Below are 21654 nucleotides of genomic sequence, written 5' to 3'. Positions count from 1 at the left end.
GTGACAGAACCTGATAGCCTTTTCTGTTTTCATTAACAGCTTATATAAGTATCTTATGACAGTATTTTTAAAAAATGTATTCACCCTGAGTATGAATTATTTAATGCTGACAGATCAGACCACTCCATTGTTCTTGTTGTTTTCAGCTGATTTTTTCCCCAAAAAAACATGTTGGGTCGGAAGAGAAAATAATAATAGTTTACAGCTCCAGTCAATGCTTCAGTAATGAAAGGCAATATTTATACAAAATGCACTGCCTGAATAGGTGGATTATAACTTGCTGTCTAATTTTAGTGCCCAGTATTGGTCACAATAAGCAAACGCACTCATAGACGCACGCACATACACTGAACCACCATTGTGACACCTATAGATGTCTCTTACCGCAAGAGGACTTGACAAAAACAATCAAGCAAGCGCTCTGTTTCAATCAAGGATTGTATTCATAAATTAAAGTCTTAAATCTGCAGGGAAATCAGGTGGCAACAAATTTGTATATTTTCGTGTTCTCGACTGTTTTCAATTAATGCTGACATAAGTTCATTTTTTCCAAATGAATAAAAAAATAACCTTAAGAAAATTTTCAATTTAATGGAAAGATCTTCAATGAAGAAAGCCCCTGAGGCTGACCCTAACACCAACAATCTCAGTCTGATGATTCATGTATGTCTTGGTATTGAAAATGTGTATGTGGGCTTACACCGTTACAGTCAAAACTGTCTCTTTCTGCAAAAAATAGCATTAATCTACATCCTGGTACTATTATCAACAATCTCACAGCTTAATGATTTATCAGTGTGTTGATATTAAAATTGTCGATTAAGCTGGTATTCTATGTGCACGCTGTCTGATTCCTCGGTCTGAATCTGAGTAACAGATTCACATTTCAAAACCAAAACCATCATATTCCACGTGTATGCAAAAAGATGTAAGGAAATCATTTTTTAAGAAGAAATATTTTCTGATAATTAAATAGCAATTTTCTGTCAATAGTTGCAATTATATTTCACATTTCCAGATAATAAGATTGGACATGCAACCAGTTTCATGTAGAAAAACATTCAAATTAAAAAAGACAGGTTTAACACTTTTATTATTCATATGTTTTACTTTATGACACTTTATTTCTGCATTTTGTACATAAATTCATAAATTGTTTGTAGAATGTTTGCCAATGTTTCTTTTGTTTTTAAAACCTGTTCACATTTGATTCAAAACATGTATAAAACAGTCAGTATCTGCCCAGTATCCAGCACCATTCATCCTGGACTCTCACAAAATTCAATAAAGTGTCCCATAGTGTTTGTCCTGGAGCCTCACTTTGTATAATCAAGTGCCCCATATTATTCATCCTAGAGCAATACATAATAACGTGCGCCATATTGTTCATCCTGGAGCATTACATAATAAGGTGCCCCATATTGTTCATCCTCAAGCCTCACAATAATGAATAAGGTGCTCGATATTCTTTATCATGCCCCATAGTGTTTATCCTCAAGCCTCACAATGATGAATAAGGTGCCCCATATTGTTCATCCTCAAGCCTCACAATGATGAATAAGGTGCCCCATATTGTTCATCCTCAAGCCTCACAATGATGAATAAGGTGCCCCATATTGTTCATCCTCAAGCCTCACAATGATGAATAAGGTGCCCCATATTGTTCATCCTCAAGCCTCACAATGATGAATAAGGTGCCCCATATTGTTCATCCTCAAGCCTCACAATGATGATTAAAGTGCCCCATATTTTTCAACCAAACTCCCCACATTGTTCAGAACTTGAGACTAAATCCAGGCCCTATTGCTGATGCACCCTTGGCTGCTGCCGTGAACTGGAATCCCCCTGATACTGCATCTATGTCCTCCTAAAAGATGTAATAAAAAGGGTATTAGCGAGGTTTTGAAAAGGTCAGGGTATGGCAGAAGCTGTAAAGAACTTGAATATCATGAATTTGACAAAAACCTTAAGTCAATTCTTTGAAAGCAAAAGCTTTATAAAGGCAGAAGGGGTGCCACCAAAAAAAGGCAGGGTGTAGCAACCTCAAACCCAAAATATGACATATTATTACATAATCTATAAAAAATAGACCAATGCCAAAACTCCCCAATTTCTTAATCAAGGGGCATAACTTAACAAATGTTTAGGCCAGAGTGATAAGGGGGTCTATAAACAAGAGCATTGCAAGGGGATGCCAACGATTGCCTAGTTTTCTTTAGACAAGGGGTATAACTTAACAAATGTTTAGGCCTTAGTAACAAGGGGGTCTTGAAACAAGAGCATCACAAGGAGATGCCACAATATTGTGGTATAACTTTCTTAGACAAGGGACATAACTCAACAAATGTTTAGGCCTTAGTAACAAGGGGGTCTTGAAACAAGAGCATCACAAGGAGATGCCACAATGGTATAACTTTCTTAGACAAGGGACATAACTCAACAAATGTTTAGGCCTTAGTAACAAGGGGGTCTTGAAACAAGAGCATCACAAGGAGATGCCACAATGGTATAACTTTCTTAGACAAGGGACATAACTCAACAAATGTTTAGGCCTTAGTAACAAGGGGGTCTTGAAACAAGAGCATCACAAGGCGATGCCACAATGGTATAACTTTCTTAGACAAGGGACATAACTCAACAAATGTTTAAGCCAGAGTTACAAAGGGGACAAGCATCGCAAGGGAATGATCGTATAGATTTCTTAGACAAAGGGCATGCAACAATCCAAATGGACATACCATCCTCCTGACAGAATATGGACTAGTCTTAATGAAAAGAAAATGGAAAGCAAAATCATAAACTGAGTTTCTGTCCCTAGAACTACTGTGTTAATCTTTTTATCTAAAACAAACTTACCAATAATTTTGAATAGGCCTTTCCCCCAGAGGGTGGTTTAGGTGAGCTTGCCCGCTTGTGGACCTGTTCCGATTTAGCGGGCCATGTCGGAAACATGGAAGGATCGATTGGTAATGGAGATTCCCGGAAATATTCGTGTTTTATCCCTTCTGCAGCGGTGATTCGCTTTGCTGGATTATAGGTAAGGAACCTGGAAAAGAAACAAAAAACCAGTTTAATCCTGTTATAAGATACTTAAGATTGATCGGGAAATTCGGGGAAACTCCCAAAATAAGCATTTCTTACTTGATATTTATACAGACGTTAGATAGAAATCCTCACCTATTCAAAAGGTTAAACCCTTGGTCAGACAGATACTGCCCAAACTTGTTTCTCAATGTATTGTAGGGGTACTCAGCAAAGGAACATTTCTTCATTCCTGGCAATTCCATCAAACCAGGCCAAATCTTCTCTGTTGGCGTACCCAGATCCTGCAAGGAATTACAGAGTATTTTAATGTAAGTGTATTGTCTCGAACGTTATACCTGTTTAGGAAGAGAAATCCCTGATCGGTGAAGCTTTGACCAAATTTGTTTCTCAGTGTATTATTACGAGTCTTTGCAAACGAGCACTTTTTCATTCCCGGTAATTCCATACAGCCCGGCCAGTTTTTTTCAGTCGGTGTACCTAAGTCCTATGTGGAAATACAGATTAAAACAGTGATTTATATATTAATTGTTTCTTTAAGCGATGTATGCATGTATGTACACAGTGAAGAGATATGGTTTTAGCCAGGTTTTAAAAAGGGCAGGATGCTGAGGGAGAAAAGGGCACATTTGTATCTGCCTGTAAAGATTTTAAACATTATGAATATGACAGTAAATGTAAGGAATTATGTTTAATTAAAGTAATACTAGGTTTCAACTGCCAGCTATGTAAATTTTGTATGTTTTTATAGTCATAGTTAAGTTTTAATTGAAAATAAAACAAATATTTCATTATCTTAAGTATTTAATTCTATAAAGGCAAAAGGATGCACATGCTGGTCTATGTGGGGGTAAAAAAACAAGGTACATGTACAGCACCCTTCCTAAACTCTTTAGCTTAATCCCTAGTGCAGAAAAAACATACATGTATCATAATGCTACTTGACCTGTCTGAAAGATAGCGAGATGGATGTAAAATGGTTCTAACTGACACTTACCAAAGAAGTCTATTGAAAATTTTAACTTTCCCACTCAAGATGGACAATTAAAGGGACTAGACACCAGATGATACCATTGCGAGAAAGATGGACAATTAAAGGGACTAGACACCAGATGACACCATTGCGAGAAAGATGGACAGTTAAAGGGACTAGACACCAGATGATACCATTGCGAGAAAGATGGACAGTTAAAGGGACTAGACACCAGATGATACCATTGCGAGAAAGATGGACAGTTAAAGGGACTAGACACCAGATGATACCATTGCAAGAAAGATGGACAGTTAAAGGGACTAGACACCAGATGATACCATTGCGAGAAAGATGGACAGTTAAAGGGACTAGACACCAGATGATACCATTGCGAGAAAGATGGACAATTAAAGGGACTAGACACCAGATGATACCATTGCGAGAAAGATGGACAGTTAAAGGGACTAGACACCAGATGATACCATTGCGAGAAAGATGGACAATTAAAGGGACTAGACACCAGATGATACCATTGCAAGAAAGATGGACAATTAAAGGGACTAGACACCAGATGATACCATTGCAAGAAAGATGGACAATTAAAGGGACTAGACACCAGATGATACCATTGCAAGAAAGATGGACAATTAAAGGGACTAGACACCAGATGATACCATTGCAAGAAAGATGGACAATTAAAGGGACTAGACACCAGATGATACCATTGCAAGAAAGATGGACAATTAAAGGGACTAGACACCAGATGATACCATTGCAAGAAAGATGGACAATTAAAGGGACTAGACACCAGATGATACCATTGCAAGAAAGATGGACAATTAAAGGGACTAGACACCAGATGACACCATTGCAAGAAAGATGGACAATTAAAGGGACTAGACACCAGATGACACCATTGCAAGAAAGATGGACAATTAAAGGGACTAGACACCAGATGATACCATTGCAAGAAAGATGGAAAATTTTCAAAAACTTAGACCTTAATTACTCATATATCGCATCGCCCACTACACATGTATCTATTTTTCAAATTTGAAATTTACTGGGGTTGTCTTCCACGTAAATACCAAGAAATTTAAAAATAGCGTCAGTATGTGTCTGTACTATCACATGCTAAATATACACACTATAAACTCAGGAAACCATTATGGGCTGTTTTTAAATGAGTAAACGGCTGAGACACTGACACCATCTGGTATCCTTTTAGGTAAGACATCAACATCTGGATGCAAAAATGTGTTAGAGCATTTAAGATATTAACTTTCAGATTATTTCCCAGTTTAATTTAAAATTAAATTACCATTCTATTATTTTTGCATGGATTACATTTTTTATTAACACCATAATGAAGCAACTGTTATGATATGAATAGTCATAAAAAATTATATGAAAGGGTTTTAAATTATTTTTTTTTCCTATGATTGTAAAGCAATATTATTGACATTTTGTAACGTTTAATTCAAACTTTACCACTAGCGATTTTTGTATTAATGATAGATGGATTACCTTGATTTTCTTGCATCAAAATTCCTGCTTGGTAAGAAAAGTAGGGGAACTGTCAAAAAGAGTCAGTGGCTCATACCTTAAATATCTTCTGTAGCTGGTCAATCTCTGACTTTCCCTGCCAGATAGCCTGCATGACCAGGAACTCTGCAAAGATACAGCCCACCGACCACATGTCAATTGGCGTGGAATATTCCTTACACCCGAGAAGCAATTCCGGGGCACGATACCACAGGGTGACTACAATGGGTGTGTACTGCTTCAAGGGCTCGCCGTATTCCCGGGCAAGACCAAAGTCGCCAATCTGAAAATAATATTATAATAATAATAATAATAATTGTGACATCATCTGGGAAAATAAGTCCTGCAGAGGTAAATGTCGTATATGTGGCAAGACCAGTATAATCACAAGTTATTGTGCCCCATAAGCTGTCAATCAGCTCGTTTTTTGATATTTTGAAAATGATCTATATATATAATTTAACACATGTTTTAGTTTATCTTTATTCCCAATCGAACGTTTCAGTTTGTTTTTTGATAACCATATTAATGCCTTCACAGGACTCATTTTCGCAGACAATGTCACTTCTATATAATTTACAAGGCTATAAATGTCAATTAGTGTAGAATATTTCACCCTATAAGCAATTTCTGGGCCACAAAACCAGAGGGTAACTACAGTGGGCTTTGGGAGCATCACTGTACTCCTGTGCAGGACCTAATGCGAAACCTGTTGTGGAAGCACTTGTGCTGTGACTTGTCGGCAATTGTAACATCTTCATATGTTACAAAGAGGGTTTGATGAAGTTGAGTTCTTTGTGGGAGAAAATGTTGGGTCATTGTTTTGTTCGATTCCAACCATCCTTTAAACCTTATTGTCGAAAAAAAAAACGGAATTTTGTGCTGATCTGTTAGCATGCAGCTTTTATACGAATTTTCCTCGCATGTCAAAAATGATTTCAAAGAAATATTTCTATTTGAATATAGCACATAAATGAATTCAACAAAAAAGAAATAAAAATAAAAATCATTTAATGGCAGTAGACATGGAGAAGATTAAAGGATGTAAAGAAATTCTTCTGTTTAGCAATTGTAAAATAATTTATGATGTTAAAAGCAATGGAAGACATGGATTTCTAATTCTGGTAGTTACATTTTTTCATGATGCCAGTCCTAAAATACGAGAGAACAGAATATTGTTGACATTTATACAACGATATTTGATACCTTGAGGATGCCTTTATGACTAAGCAGAAGGTTAGAAGTCTTCAGGTCTCGATGTATGATCCAGTTGTCATGGAGATGTTGTACTCCCCTTAGCAACTGTAGCAACAGAGTCTTAGCCTCACCTACGGATTGACAGATGATCGAGATAAAACAAAATAACTGCAACATTGGAAATGCCCTAAAGCTGCACTCTTTCAGATTGAATGTTTTTGACAACTTTTTAAATTTTTATTTTTGTCTTTGAATGAGCCATTCTTTGCGTAAATGTCTAGAAACCAGTGATATAGGACTGCTGCCAAAAGAGCAGATCCCAAATTTTTATATTTACGTTCCAATATCGATGTTTTATGTGTAAAAACTTGACTAACGCTTTAAGAAAAATGAAATTTTGGAAATATACCAAACAATGGAGGTATGTTCTATTGTGAGTTACCTTATATTCCTGAATTGAAGGCAATGATGCCAAAATCAGCTTATTCTGAGACAAAACAAATTAAAGTTCAAAACTTTGAATCTGTCAGAGTGCAGCTTTAACAATTAAACAGTATGTTTGAAGCCTTGCTACACATGTGCATATTGTTACTGATTATGTGAATATTTAAAATGGTATTAAAGTGAGATATGACCTCTGAAACGTTTTGAATAATTATTTCAGACAAACAAGGGACATCACTCAACAATTATTAAATCCAGAGTTATGGGCCTTGCTCAACATTTATTAAATCCAGAGTTATGGGCCTTGCTCAAAAATGATTAAATCCAGAGTTATGGGCCTTGCTCAACCAACTATTAAATCCAGAGTTATGGACCTTGCTCATCAATTTTAAATCCAGAGTTATGGGCCTTGCTCAACCAACTATTAAATCCAGATTTATGGGCCTTGCTCAACCAACTATTAAATCCAGAGATATTGGCAGAGTTATGGGCCTTACTTCGTAAAAGTGTGTTGTCATTGATTGCATGAGAGCAAACTTGCAAGTGATGATCTTGTATGCTTTATTGTATTAGTCCAGGTAAACATTTTTGCACTTTGCTGTTGACATTGGTCACAGCTATGATTATAACTATGTCTATGTATGTTTCTATTTCTTAAGACCTTGTGGTCAAGTATAGTCCGTGAAAGTTCAAGCACTTATTTCCAATTGGGTCCTTTGTTTTTGCTGAAGGGACAGCAAGTGGAAGAGACAGCGGTGGTTTACAAAGAAGCCTGGGTGCGCTACCCTAGCTCTCTTCTAAGAGACCCTTGTTATTTTTACGTGCTCAGTGTAAAGCGGGGTACACCTTTCCTAGGTTAAACCAGTACTGAGTACACCACTTTTTCAAGCCTTACAAATTCAATACCCACTGCCAGACAGGGGAGCTACTCATATCAACTTTAACATCTTTCGATATGAAGCGGCCAGGGATCAAACCTGTGACTTCCCATTCTGTAGGCAGACAAACTATTATATACATACCAACAAGGAAAGGCTGTTTCATGCTCTCTGTCATAAGAGCTTTGAGATCATGTTCAACATAGTCCATAACGATGTAGATCTTGTCCATATTGCTTCCCACGACAATTTCCCGCACTGTTACGATGTTCGTGTGCTGTGCCTTCAGTAATGTGTTGATCTCCCGCAGAGATGTTATTGGGAATCCTTCTTTCTCTTTTTCCATTTTAAGACGTTTCAATGCCACTATTTCTTCTGTGAAATAAAATAAATATCAAAATTTAGACTTCATGTAATTCAAACATTTCCGAAAACCAGATCATTCAATATATCTTACTTAGTATTTTACCCACGCCCAATTTGGGCATTTTAACAAAAAATAAAAATAGTGGAGCTTAATCAAAAAAAGGAAACTCGTTCCTGACCTGTTTTCTTGTCCCTTGCTCTGTAGACCACGCCATACGTTCCTTCCTCGATCCTGTTAAGACAGCTGAACTCTTCAACACTCCGGCAGCCCTGGAATGTGGATATGAAAAACACATGTTATTAATTATTTCAATGGATCTCTTTAAGGACCTGCTTTCTTGTCTTTAGCTAGGTAATCCACTCCAAACTCTCCTTCCTCGATCCTAATCAGACAGCTGAACTCTTTCACACCCTGAATGCCCTGATATGTGGATATGACAAACACATGTTACAAATTCATATCAGGACCTGTGACCATTCCATATTTTCTTTACTCAATTCCTGTTCAGAAAACTCAACTCTACTACACTTCGACACCACTTAAATGTTGATATGAAAAACACAAAGTCAGTATTAAGGTAAACTGGTGGTATTGGCAGAGTTATAATACAGCATGTTTTTATCCGAAGATCCCCTTCAAAATGATTATCTTTTTTCAAAGGAAAAACTTAACTTGGATTGAACGGTTGTACAGTAGTAGTTCATGTTAATTTTCATAAACAAATAGGTACATCTTATACAACATTAGTTTGTCCTAAACCAATATATCAAAAATATAACCTCAAACTTTACCTTAATTGAGAACGAAAAACATCACCTATGGAGCGGGGTAGTTGGTCTTTATATCAACGGGTTATATAAGCTTGTCATAAACAATTATCAGTTGTTAAGCTGTTATCAAAATATCCATGAACTAGATATACAAACCTGTATAGCGGGATAGTATGGCGGGAGCTCAGGCTTCAATTCAACAGGCGACATAGGGGGAGTTTCTGTTAGGAAGTCTCCGTCATCATGGTGATCGTTCAGGTGTACAGATTCTGTCTCGCTTTCGTTTTCTGATTGGTCATCAAACTTGGACTTTGCTGTGAATATATGATATTTCATTTGTACAAAAAATTATGATTTCATTCAAAATACGAGTCGAATGGATTATTAAAGAAGTGAGACTTATCAGTGTATGAAAACATCATTGATATCTTAAATCTATTGTAGGACTGAGATTTAGAACAAAGTCTAATTCCCTCAAAGATTCTCCACTTTTCTTTTAAATGTTGGAGCACAACACTGGAACTTATTCTACAAGGTGTTTATTTTGAAATGTACATCTTGAGCAGTGTTTTAGCATAAGTGTGATTATAACTTAAAGCTGTACTCTCACAGAATTACCGTTTTGACAACTGTTTTTATTTTTTGTCTTTGAATGAGCAATTTTTTGCGTAACTATCTGCAAACCAGTGATATAAGACTGCTGACAAATGATCAGATCGCAGATTTTCATATCTCCATTTGAAAATTAATGTTTTATGGCTTAAAAACGCTCAATCTGTGAGAGTGCAGAGAAAAACTAAACCTTGAAATGATGCATATCAATTTCAATTAATTCGAGGCTTTTTCAGCTGTTTTTATAGCCATGATTTGCCTATTGCATGTTCCCATTACCAAAAAGAATAAAGTGTTCTCAAAGTAATTCCAAAAGTTCACCATGAATCTTTGAGCCATATTTTGGCAAAATTTGGCTTACAAGTGTCTAAATAAGCTTGTCTCTCTCACAACTTTATTGCAATATTTGAGCGTCAGTTTTCACTTAACCCTTTGCATGCTGGGTAAATTGTCGTCTGCTCAAAAATGTCATCTGGTTTATTCTAAATTTCTTTCAATTTACTTAAAACTTTGGGGATATATTGACTGAGTGGCAAACAGCTTGGAACCTGACCAGACGCCGAGTTACTCGGCGTCTGGTCTGGTTCCAAGCTGTTTGCAAAGCCTTTAAAATCGCCATCAGCAGCCTAAGGGTTAACTTACATAAACACAAAGATCCCCAGTTTGACAAAAATGGGAGATTCAGTGCTCCAGCTAGGCGTAAATAGCAGGGGGAGCCATTTTTCGGCTCCCTGCTGCTATTTTACTATGCTCTTTTGGTTCTTCTTACAGTTTTGAACTAAATTTGATATTAATTGGACATATTGGTAAGTCAATTTTCAGAAATAAGAATAAAAACAATAAATATACAAAATTTTGACTATGAGGTAAAGATAACAGCTTAGGTTTCCATAACAAACTATTAGTATTGAAAGTAGTCACATAACATACACAATATAAATTGAACATTGACCCTTGCAAGTGCCCCATTAAGGCTCATTCAATGCGTATCAAAAGTGCCCTTTATGACCTAGCATCCCACTATTTTCAAATCCTGGCTGAAGCACTGCAGTCATCTTTCCTTATCTAACTAAAGTCCTATAACCTACCTTTTACTAGTTTTAGGGAAGCCAACCTAGCCTTTTTGTGGGGAAAAATTCTCAGAGTACTTTTCTTTCAAACATTTTGGGAACTAATGGGAGTAAATTATCAATAAAGCGATAAATATAACACTCAGAAACATAATTTAATGAATCCTGAATTTTTCATTATATATAGAAACACTTTTTAATGGGAAGAAAATAGGGTCTTGCCCTTGTGGAAGTAGCTTGGTATCGGCCCAGCAAAGCAGGGTAAAAAGGCCCTGACTACATATGACCTACCCAGGTGTTTTTTCTCTTCATCTTCATGATCCTCATGTGATTTCTCCCCCTCACTGCTTCCTTCACTTGAACTCTCACTCGCCTCTATAAAAACGTAACAAAAGTATGTCCAACACCAGAATAGAATAAGACATTAAATACATATATAAATGTTTTACATGATACATCTTAATGCAAGGCTATACAGCTTTATTTATTGACCCTTATAGGGTCATGTGACTTTTCTCTGCTCTCATTTCTTGAACTCGTAATCGTCCCTGTGAAGAGAGTTATATCATGTGACAAAGAGAGCATAGTTAACATTTGTTACAATTGGTTGAGGGCTTCCACTGTTGACATTTACAAATAAGAGCAATGTGCGCTTGATTTTTCTGGTTTTCTTACACACTAAGGGACCCTCTTCTAAACGGGCACTTTTCAAATCTCCTAAAAATTTCACTTATTTCAACAACATAAAAAAAGTTTGACTTGTAATGTAACAATAAGATTATTTGACGTTTTACTATTTATTTTCATTAGATGTCTGACATTTTTTTTTCATTCGAATGCTTTGTTGTACGGTGAAAAGATGGCCTTTGATTTCTCACAGGAGCATAGTTACACCAAAACAGAAGTGTTGGCCAGTCCTGCTAATTGATACATCAGGGAAATTGTTCGCCTGAGAGTTTCATTGATTTCCCCTTGGAAATTAATCACTCTTAAATGCCTGTGGAAGTGTTTTCTGGCATACCTTAGACCAGTTCTCCATAATTGTGGCCAACATTCAGTTTTTAAGTTGCTGTCAAGGACAATGATATGTCTCTACAATGAATTCTTTTCTTTGAAAAAAAATGCAAACTCGAACTAGCAAAATATTCCAGAAGGGCATGGTTGGCCGAACTCCAATCTGTTTTGTTGATTTTTCATTAAAACAAGGGACTTAACTCAACAATCTGTTTTGTTGATTTTTCATTAAAACAAGGGACATAATTCAACAAACTGTTTTGTTGATTTTTCATTCAAACAAGGGATATAACTCTTTTATATGAATATCTAACAAATTTTTTTCATTATTGTCAAGATAAAGATTTTACACCATGATGAAAACCTAAAATCTGACAGTGACACCAAGGCTATGACAATGACGTTGAAAACAGACAAGCTTAAAACACAGAAACACACCTGAACCAGAGTCACTCTCAGAGTCATCGGTCTCCTCCACTTCTTCTTCCTCCTCTGATGGAGAGTGTTCAACCATCTCTTCCTCCATCGTCTCCTTGGCAGCAGCCTTGACCTTGCGTGACTCAAGGTCACTGCCCTCCCGTCGCCCTCGGCGATCGCTGGACCCGTGGTCTGGACTACTGTGCGAGTGGGAGTGTTCTCTATCCCTCTCTCGCTCACGTCTGTCAGGGGTCGGCTTTCGTTCACGCTGGGCTAGGTCTACGGGAAAAAATGTGATGTTGATAACTGACACGCTCCATCTGTTTATATTGATAGAATTCATAGTTTTAACTTATTTTTTTACAACAATTGTAGGCAAGATGTTAAAACATTATCTTGATTAATCTTGTTGGCATGATGTTTTGCAGGAGTGTTGTCTTACGTTGTGGATGAAACCAGAGTACTTAGAGTACCCAGAGAAAACCCACATGACCGGTTTGGTGACCACAAACAAAACTCACATGTGTCATTTCTGGGGAAACCCGAGATGCCTTGGTTAGAAAGGAGTGCACTTACCTTTGTGCTTAATATTTTTAATTTCAAGTATATTCTATGGAGAATAACCATTTGGTACATAACTTAAGCACTACATGTACAAATCCAACACCTTTGTTATTATGGCATTGACCAAAAAGTAAAAAAACATTAGAAAATGTGCGAATGCTTCTTTTCTGTATCGATTCAGAATGAAACAGCTTTAACACATTCAATATGCACCATTTAGGGTTGTACAGTTTTACACTGGTTGTTAGATTGTACACTGGTTGTACAGTTTTATACCAGTTTAAAGCGAAATCCCTATTAGTTCTCAAATAAACTTCCAACCAGTCTTACTCTTTTTAGAACGACTGATACTTAATCAGGTCCAGTATACAATATAATTCTTATCCTTATCCTCAGTGATTCCATTCAGACTGTTGACATATAAATTTAACAGTATATGAACCAATGCCTAAATATCCCTGCTGTTGGAGAAAGACTACCACTCCTGACAGTGATTCAAAATATACAAGTTCCAGCTAAGACATTCAGAACAAATGAGTCTGGGGCCTTATTCAGCATCATTCTTATCCTAAGACATGCCTCAGAGATTCCATTCAGTCCATTGGCCAGTTATTTTTACAGTCCAATCAAATCACTTGGATTCTAATCTTAAAATCAAGTGAAATTAAGGTGGTGATTAAACACAGTCCCAGTTCATGGGGGCCTTAGATCACTTACCCTGTTCAGACTGCCTGCTTCCCAGTCGCGCCTTAACATCCCTGCCGTCTGAGAAAGACTCCTGTTCCCGGCCATGGCTCCGATCCCGTCTCTGACCGTCCCTATTCTGTTCTTTCTCCATTGCACGAACCTTTCGATTGCGAACTGGAATAAGAAATTCTGGTTTGTCACCAGGAGATATTATACGCTAATATCGTCCAATACAAACCAATTAGTCATGCACATTATTTGAGTGATAGATCAATTATAATAGAATTTGCTGTTAAATGTTAGACAATTGAAGCTTCTTTGCCTTGTTTTTATTTCACCACTATCTTAAGAAATCACATCTATATTAGTCTTACTCTTTTATTAATAGAAGATTTTTTTAAATGCCATTGAAAGAGCACTGACAACCTTTATTTCCATAATGTTCATTATTATTTATACAAGGCAGTATTAAAATGTCAAGAAAAGCCATAAATTGTGTGTCCCATGTGTTATCAGAACCTGCTGTGCCAGGTTTAGCTTCTGGTTTGTGGCGAGTGGTTTGTTTATTTGAGGTTATCAAGGTCTTCCGGTGTTTTAAACTCATCATGCTTCAAAAAAAACAAATAAAGAGGGGAATGAATTATTTAAAAGTAAATGCATCAATTTTGACATACAAATTAAACAAACAAGTAAACAACAAAGTTCGTAATTTGAAGGTATTAATGTGTAAACATCAAACAGTCAAACATAAAGAAGGCAAAGCATACCGGGAAAATATCCTGAAAGCGAAATATCATATTTTGTAAAAAACTTAATACCAGTGGGCAGCAAAGAATGTCAATGCTGTTGTGTCTTTTTCAGTTGATAAGGGGGCATAACATTAAAATGATTAAAGCCAGAGTTATGTACCTTTCTGTACATATGCATATTGCCCCTTGCAACATATAAACTAAGTTTCATTTGCATATCGGTTTTTAAGTAATTGCCAAGTTAAAAGTTTGTGTAGACCATAGACACCAAAACATTGATAATACATAAACCTTTTTTCCTTGAAAAGTTAACAAGCAAATAAATAAAACTATTCATTAACATTTCTGAGCCCAAGTCTAAGGTCCAAACTCAAACAAACTTATATAATACCACCTTACTATCTGTAAATGTATACTTGAGTTAAAACCTCTTGTTCTTTATACACAATAACATATTTCACAACTAAATGACTACCCACCTTCCTCTCTCTCTTTGCGCTGCATCTGAAGTCGTCGTTCCTCATCTTTCCTTTTTCTACGCTCGTAATCACGTTTGTCGCGCTCTTCTCGTATCTTTCGTTCACGTAATTTCTCACGCTCTTGTCGAAACTTGTCCCTCTCAAGTCTTTCCAGACGTTCTCTGCAAAATATTTTCTATTTAATTTTTGTGTAACTGATTTTCTTCAAATAATTTCATTTTCTGCAGATGATTCAAATAACATTTATACTTCAATCCTCCTTTCTGTAATGTTATTTTAAACTATTGAGGTGGGTACTTTACAAATTCAATCTCAATCTTATGTTTAAACCGGCAACATTCGGCAGCGAGTGAATGGGGAGTGGCTTATTGAAAATCCCCTCAGCTATGTACCTGTCTGTTAAACTCAGCGTTCTATCTTTAGCACACACTGGAGAAATGTAAACAAACAGGGCTGATCAGAGCAGACAATGTATTTCCCCACACAACTATCTATTATATGAAATAAAGATGACCAAGCCAACTTTTCAAGATGTTTTCTTTGAAATGATTGTTTTCATTTTTCTGACTGGCATTTTGTAATTTCGACTAGATCTTTTTTCTGTATGGGACTTCCCTCTTAAATGTTTAGAATCTACATTCCAGGCCAAAATAGCAAGGTTTTTTCTCAACTTTGTATCCATAACTAATTATTTTGTCCACATACTATAATAATGCTTTATTGAATGCATCCACAACCCTAGTACAAATTAACCTTATTGTAAATGAGTTCAGCCCGGATACGGTTTATTCTGCCATACCATAATTCAGATAGTGTTGACACCATTAATTGATAATTAAATGTCACTGGCTGGAATCTGGTTTGTGTATTGATAACTGGAATTCAAATGCACATTTGAGTGAAAAAGGAGGGAACTCAAACACAGTTATACATGAACCTTTGCAAGTCATGGAACTAGGTACTGCCTTCTGTTTAAATAATTATTTTGGGCAGAATAAGAAGACTAAAAAAATGGAACAAAATAATCAGGACAAAGAGAGATATATAGTTTACATGACTGAAGAACAATAGGAGATATTCACTTTACATGGCTGGATATGGTCATTTGTAATGATGACAAAAGTTTTGATAGAGAACTTCGGAAGTGAAGGAGCAAATAACATTGAAGCAATGAGGTTCATTAAAAAAAAATAATATGAAAAACTGTAACATATTTAAACCTGAGAAAAGATTCACCAGAATGATAAATTAACGCCTCTAATGGAAAAGTGTAACTATCATAGAAAACAATGAGATTGAAAATGCAGCATATGAAGATGATGATATCTATCAATAATTTCTGGATATGCTTAAAACAGGTGGAATAATATAAGTATCTATCATGTGTTTTCGGTACGGATAGGAAAATCCGACCCGAGGGCACGCGCGTAAGCCGGTAACGAGGTTTGCTGAGTTACCGGCCAAGCAGCCTGCCAGAGGGTCGAATTTTTCGATTCAGACCGGAAAAACATGATTGATATTTTTTCTTGCATATCTAAATTTATCAATTTGTGGAAAAAATGACGTAGAAAACGAAATTTTGTACAATTACACCAAAAAGCGCGTGCCACGTTGTTCACTGACGTCTTAGAGCACAGTAATTTTGAATAACTAAAAATAGCGTTTTTTACGATTTTATTTTTTCAATTTTAATTAAAAACTTGCTAACATATATATTTGATTGCGTTTAATTGAAATGGCATAATATACTTTTCATAAATCATACAATAAAAGAAATAAGAAGTGGCGCGTTGTTGCGTGTGACTCATCTTACATGGGGTATGTAAGATGCGTTTTTCCAGCACTGGTCACATGACCGGAAACACACGTCCGGTATGCAAGAAAAACTTATCAAGGTTTGTTCACTTTTGTTACTTCAGTATTTCAAATGAGGTAGGTCGTCTGCTACAAGCAAGCTGCTAGGAATGTAAACACCAGCACGTAGTATTGTTTACAACAGGGAGTTCATAACCCCCAGAACACCAATTAGCCACTCCCCCAGCAATTTCAAATTTTCAATCTGACAGTTTTCTCAAAGTCATGTTTCTAGTAATGTTGCAAAAACAAATTAAGGATTTTTATTTACGAAGCATTCATTCTACATGCCTGCAAAGTTTCATGTCTAAACTTTTTGTAGGTATTGCTTAATTTTAAAAAAAAGTGTCCGTGATGTGAAACATGCATAAAATTATACAAAAGCTTGCCCCAGCGCCACCTGGAGGTTTATATAGTCCTGTTGCCCCTTTAAAGCATAAGCATAGATTTCTATGTTCTTCAGTAAAACAGTGAAGAAACACACAAGCTTTAAAACTCTGTTTAGAATACAACCTACATTTTCAGCGAATGAAATTGCAAATAGGCAGTCATTAAGTACTAGGCTTAATCATTAAGAATTTTAACTTTTGTGGATGTTTAAAGGTACTCCAACTGCCACTTATCTGATACATACTCCCTGCATCAGATTTTGCGCTGACAATGTGTCAGCCAATGAGGTTGTATTCTAAGTCATTTAAATCATCTGAATTAAAATCTTAATCATTAAGATTTAAATTCATGTCAACTAACTATTACATAAATCATGGTGGTTCAATTTTTATAACTGCCCATAAAACACTTGCAGCTTTTGCAAATTTTGATCAATCATAAATTTTCACTTCACATTTTTAATTAATTAAGCCATACCTTTCCTGTCGAGACCTTTCCCGTTTTTCTTGTTCTCGTAATAATTTCTCCTTCAATTCTCTCTCCCTCTCCCGTCCACTCATGATCTTCGCTCGCTCAGGTTGGGCGTGTCTTTCTGGCTCAACTGTGACAAAGTCATACATGACTTTGTTATATAAATACTTTATTAAATGTGACAGATTCATAAAGATATAACTTATACCCACTTTTATGTTAAATACAATCATTCAGTTTTGACTCAGTGTCAGTTATACAATTAAAGGCACAGAGCAAATTTAAATGCCAGTAAATTATAATATTTTATAGCTGAAAGCATTGCCTGAAAACACATACTTTTGTATTTGCCACAGTCAATATATACTCCAGACCATAAACCTCTGCTCCCAACCTGTCTATCCCGTTGGCAGACTTCTGTCTATCTCCTTCCCTTCCGATCATAACTCACCTCTTCTGCTGAGAGTCCTTCTCTTTTCTGCCTCTTCCACCGCCCCCTGTCTACAACACCCTCACTCCCCAACCAATAATTTACTAGTGCCTCCCTCCTACCTCAGGGCATACCTCCCCCAACCCCTCTTGCTGTCTATCACCTTCCCATCAGACCATCATAAACTCATCTCTACTCCTCCTTGCTGAGTGTACCTCTTTCTCCACTATCCCCATCCTGTCCGTCTGCCCCCACCCCCATTATTAGCTCACCTCTTCCCTTCTCCTCCCTTTCCTCTGTCATCCCATGATTAACTCACCTCTGCCCGTCTCCTCCCTCTCTGCTGGGTGTACCTCCCTCTCCTCTGTTCCCCAATGATAAACTCACCTCTGCCCGTCTCCTCCCTCTCTGCTGGGCGTACCTCCCTCTCCTGTTCCCCAATGATAAACTCAACTCTGCCCGTCTCCTCCCTCTCTGCTGGGCGTACCTCCCTCTCCTCTGTTCCCCAATGATAAACTCACCTCTGCCCGTCTCCTCCCTCTCTGCTGGGCGTACCTCCCTCTCCTCTGTTCCCCAATGATAAACTCACCTCTGCATTTCTCCTCTCTCTCTGCTGGGCATACCTCCCTCTCCTCTGTTCCCCAATGATAAACTCACCTCTGCCTGTCTCCTCCCTCTCTGCTGGGCATACCTCCCTCTCCTCTGTTCCCCAATGATAAACTCACCTCTGCCCGTCTCCTCCCTCTCTGCTGGGCGTACCTCCCTCTCCTCTGTTCCCCAATGATAAACTCACCTCTGCCCGTCTCCTCCCTCTCTGCTGGGCGTACCTCCCTCTCCTCTGTTCCCCAATGATAAACTCACCTCTGCCCGTCTCCTCCCTCTCTGCTGGGCGTACCTCCCTCTCCTCTGTTCCCCAATATTAAACTCACCTCTGCCCGTCCTCCCTTTCTGCTGGGCGTACCTCCCTCTCCTCTGTTCCCCAATGATAAACTCACCTCTGCCCCTCTCCTCTCTTTCTGCTGGGCGTACCTCCCTCTCCTGCCTCTCCACACGCCCCCTTGTTCTGTCTTTCTCCTTTCCCTCCCGGACCCGTTCCTTGTGTTTATCTTTCTTTTTCTCATCCTTGTGTTTATGCTTGTGTTTCTTCTTCACAGGGACTGGAGGTGGCTTGATGAGTAAACCATCATCATCATCATGGTCTTCCTCTGATTCCCTACACAAGATAAATTGAGATACAAAGATGTATATCAATAAAATTTAGATACACTCAATCAATATTATACCTTTAGATACCCTTATCAAACCAGAAACCTTTGACAAAAAAAAACATGTGACATTCATGTACATGATTTATGGTAAAGTTGTCCGGTAAAAACATATTTAATATTAAAAAAACAAACCTGCTGAGAGCAACAAAGAAATGGAAAAGAAGTTTATGGTTCAGTAAAAGCTTGCAGTCATTAGCAAAGTTGGAAACATGAAATTACCTGTTTATTTTATCACTAAAAACATCTACAATGTTTTAAAAACATCAGTTAAACTTAACAAATACAGGCATGAAAACAGTCCCAGTCTTGTTTGAGAATGCATGATTCAGACTCCAAACCATGGTAATTGGGCTTGATTTCAAAGCCATTATAAGGTCTTTTTAGCTTTTTTTAATGCAAGTATTCAGAAAAAATTAAACATTACTACATATAAACAGCAATCTGAAATTAAAGCCCTCAATCCTGCTTTCAAGATCAATCCTGAGCTTTAAACCATCCCTGATTTGTTAGTTTTAATGTTTCACTGGTCTACAAATATCAACATACATGTGTTGATCAGAATGCTGCTCATCTTCTCCCACACTGTCCTCAGTCTCCTCTGGACTTCGGCCACTCTGCTCAGGGCTGCTGGAGGCAAGCTCACCCTGCTCATAGGGGCTGTGGTCTGATACCAGGGTCACTAGAAGAAATAATAGGAAAAGTAAGAAAGCCTGCACATGAAGTCATGTCTGTTTAGGACTGGTGTTCTTTATTGATAAGAGCAGGGTTCTCATTAAGTTTCAGTTGAACTGTCTCAAAGAGTAAATTAACCGACCAGCTACTACTTATTCTACTTAAAATTCATTTAGTTTTCCAGACTTGAACCGGCCCAATTGCCATTTGAACCATCCATTTTGGCCGGCAGCCGGTTCTTATTGAGAACACTGTAAGAGTATGTGACATAAGATCTACTGGTCCCTTTCAAATTTGATCAGCCTTGGCTGGTGGGACAAATAGGTTTTGCAGACTCTGTAAATGGATCAACAATGGAAATGGTATCAATTTAAATAAATAATTACGTGAAATAAAATAAAATATAACTAACAGCATTTTAACTGTCACAGATAGCTGTTAAATGTGATGGGTCCTTTTGTAACGGTCCGCTGTAGGCGGCGGATGTGCGTTTATAATAATGTAAAGGTCGCCTGTAGGCGGCAGATGTGCGTTAATAGTATAACATTCCGTTATAGACGGAGGTACGTTCATAGTATGTATGTTTACTTGGTTGGTAATATGCAAATTAACAAAACTCGGGCTCTGTGTGGATTGAGAAGTTACTGTATATAAAGACCAGTGGACCCCTTCAGGGTCAAGCACGCTTTTCTCTGAAGGGATCTGTTGGCATTGTTAGCAACAATAATTCACGTATAGGGAACTTTTTTAACATTTGGATATTCATTTTGTTCCCGAAATGCAAAAAGTCGACTGATTCATAGTCATGCCAATGTTATTTGTTAAATATATTCTTCAACTGTAACTCCACCACATTTTATTTTAACACTGCATTGTTAAATAAAAACACAAAAGTTAAACAAATTATTTTTAGCCAATACCTTTCTCTTATTACACTTAAAGTGTTTTATAATTACACTTAAAGTGTTTTATAAAACACAAATTCAGATAGATCTGTCAACAAAGCATCAACATTTTTTCGCTGAATATACTTAGCGCTGGGATCTGTCATTCTTGGCTAGGAAAACAACAAGTGGGATATGGACGCGTAGAGTCACCAAAACAAAAATCGTCAAAGACTCTGAAGCGGCTGTTAATATGGACTATTGGCCTTGTTTGACGTCGCAAGTTACACTTTCGAATATTGGTCAATTCAAGTGGTCAAGTTTTGTCCAAAAAAATGGAAAATAAAAACATCACATGGCAAAAGAATGATCGCCAATCACACATCTCATAAAACATCCATCTGGTAGGAAGTTTGAATAACTAGATTATGAACATTAACAAAAGAATACAATTTAAAAGCAACACATAATGTTCCACATTGCACACCTGTAATTGAACTATAATAAAATACAAATAAAGTGGCCAACAGAATGGCAATTTCACTTTAAATCAACGCGCACGACTGTCTGTTTATCCGGAATGATTTTGTCCGAAATGTATCTCTATAGTGCACCTTTTGAAAAGAGGCGGTAACACAGTTCAGTGTGTACTTTACTTACTTACTTAAGTAAATGCTTACCTTTTCGACTCATTATGATACATAAAATGTAAGCGTGTTCAACGAAACAATCCTGTATGAAGTCTAAAAATGAGTTTTCTCCCAAATAAACGTTTCTTTTTCAAGGGAGGCAAACTGTTTTATTTTCTTCCCGAAGGTTTTGTATCGTCATCAAACGTTAATAAACGTTTAGTTATTATTTATTTTTACATATACAC

General features: G+C 37.1%; 1 protein-coding gene across 4 annotated transcripts; it reads right to left on the bottom strand.

Annotated features, from left to right (window-relative positions):
* Positions 1-1076: 1076 nt before the first annotated feature.
* Positions 1077-21600, bottom strand: LOC128203067 (cyclin-dependent kinase 11B-like). Of its 4 annotated transcripts, none has more exons than XM_052904324.1 (16): positions 21458-21600; positions 19768-19900; positions 18949-19166; positions 17530-17674; positions 14809-14969; positions 13611-13769; positions 12351-12608; positions 11190-11273; positions 9373-9530; positions 8625-8715; positions 8224-8454; positions 6767-6888; positions 5619-5843; positions 3381-3529; positions 2857-3046; positions 1077-1867 (listed from the first exon to the last, which is right to left on the bottom strand). In XM_052904324.1, exons 1-16 carry the CDS (start codon positions 21468-21470, stop codon positions 1775-1777), a joined length of 2430 nt encoding a protein of 809 aa, XP_052760284.1. In that variant the 5' UTR covers positions 21471-21600; the 3' UTR covers positions 1077-1774. The 4 variants fall into 4 exon arrangements, with proteins under 4 accessions (XP_052760284.1, XP_052760283.1, XP_052760285.1 ...); XM_052904323.1 differs by lacking the exon at positions 3381-3529 and adding an exon at positions 3178-3326; XM_052904325.1 differs by lacking the exon at positions 3381-3529 and adding an exon at positions 3178-3326 and having other exon boundaries at positions 13611-13754.
* Between the last annotated feature and the right edge of the window lie 54 nt (positions 21601-21654).

This window comes from Mya arenaria, chromosome 9 (assembly GCF_026914265.1).
Source record: "Mya arenaria isolate MELC-2E11 chromosome 9, ASM2691426v1".
Classification (NCBI taxonomy): domain Eukaryota; kingdom Metazoa; phylum Mollusca; class Bivalvia; order Myida; family Myidae; genus Mya; species Mya arenaria.
The sequence above is the reverse complement of the archived record's forward strand: the minus strand, read 5'-3'. Positions and strand labels throughout refer to the sequence as shown.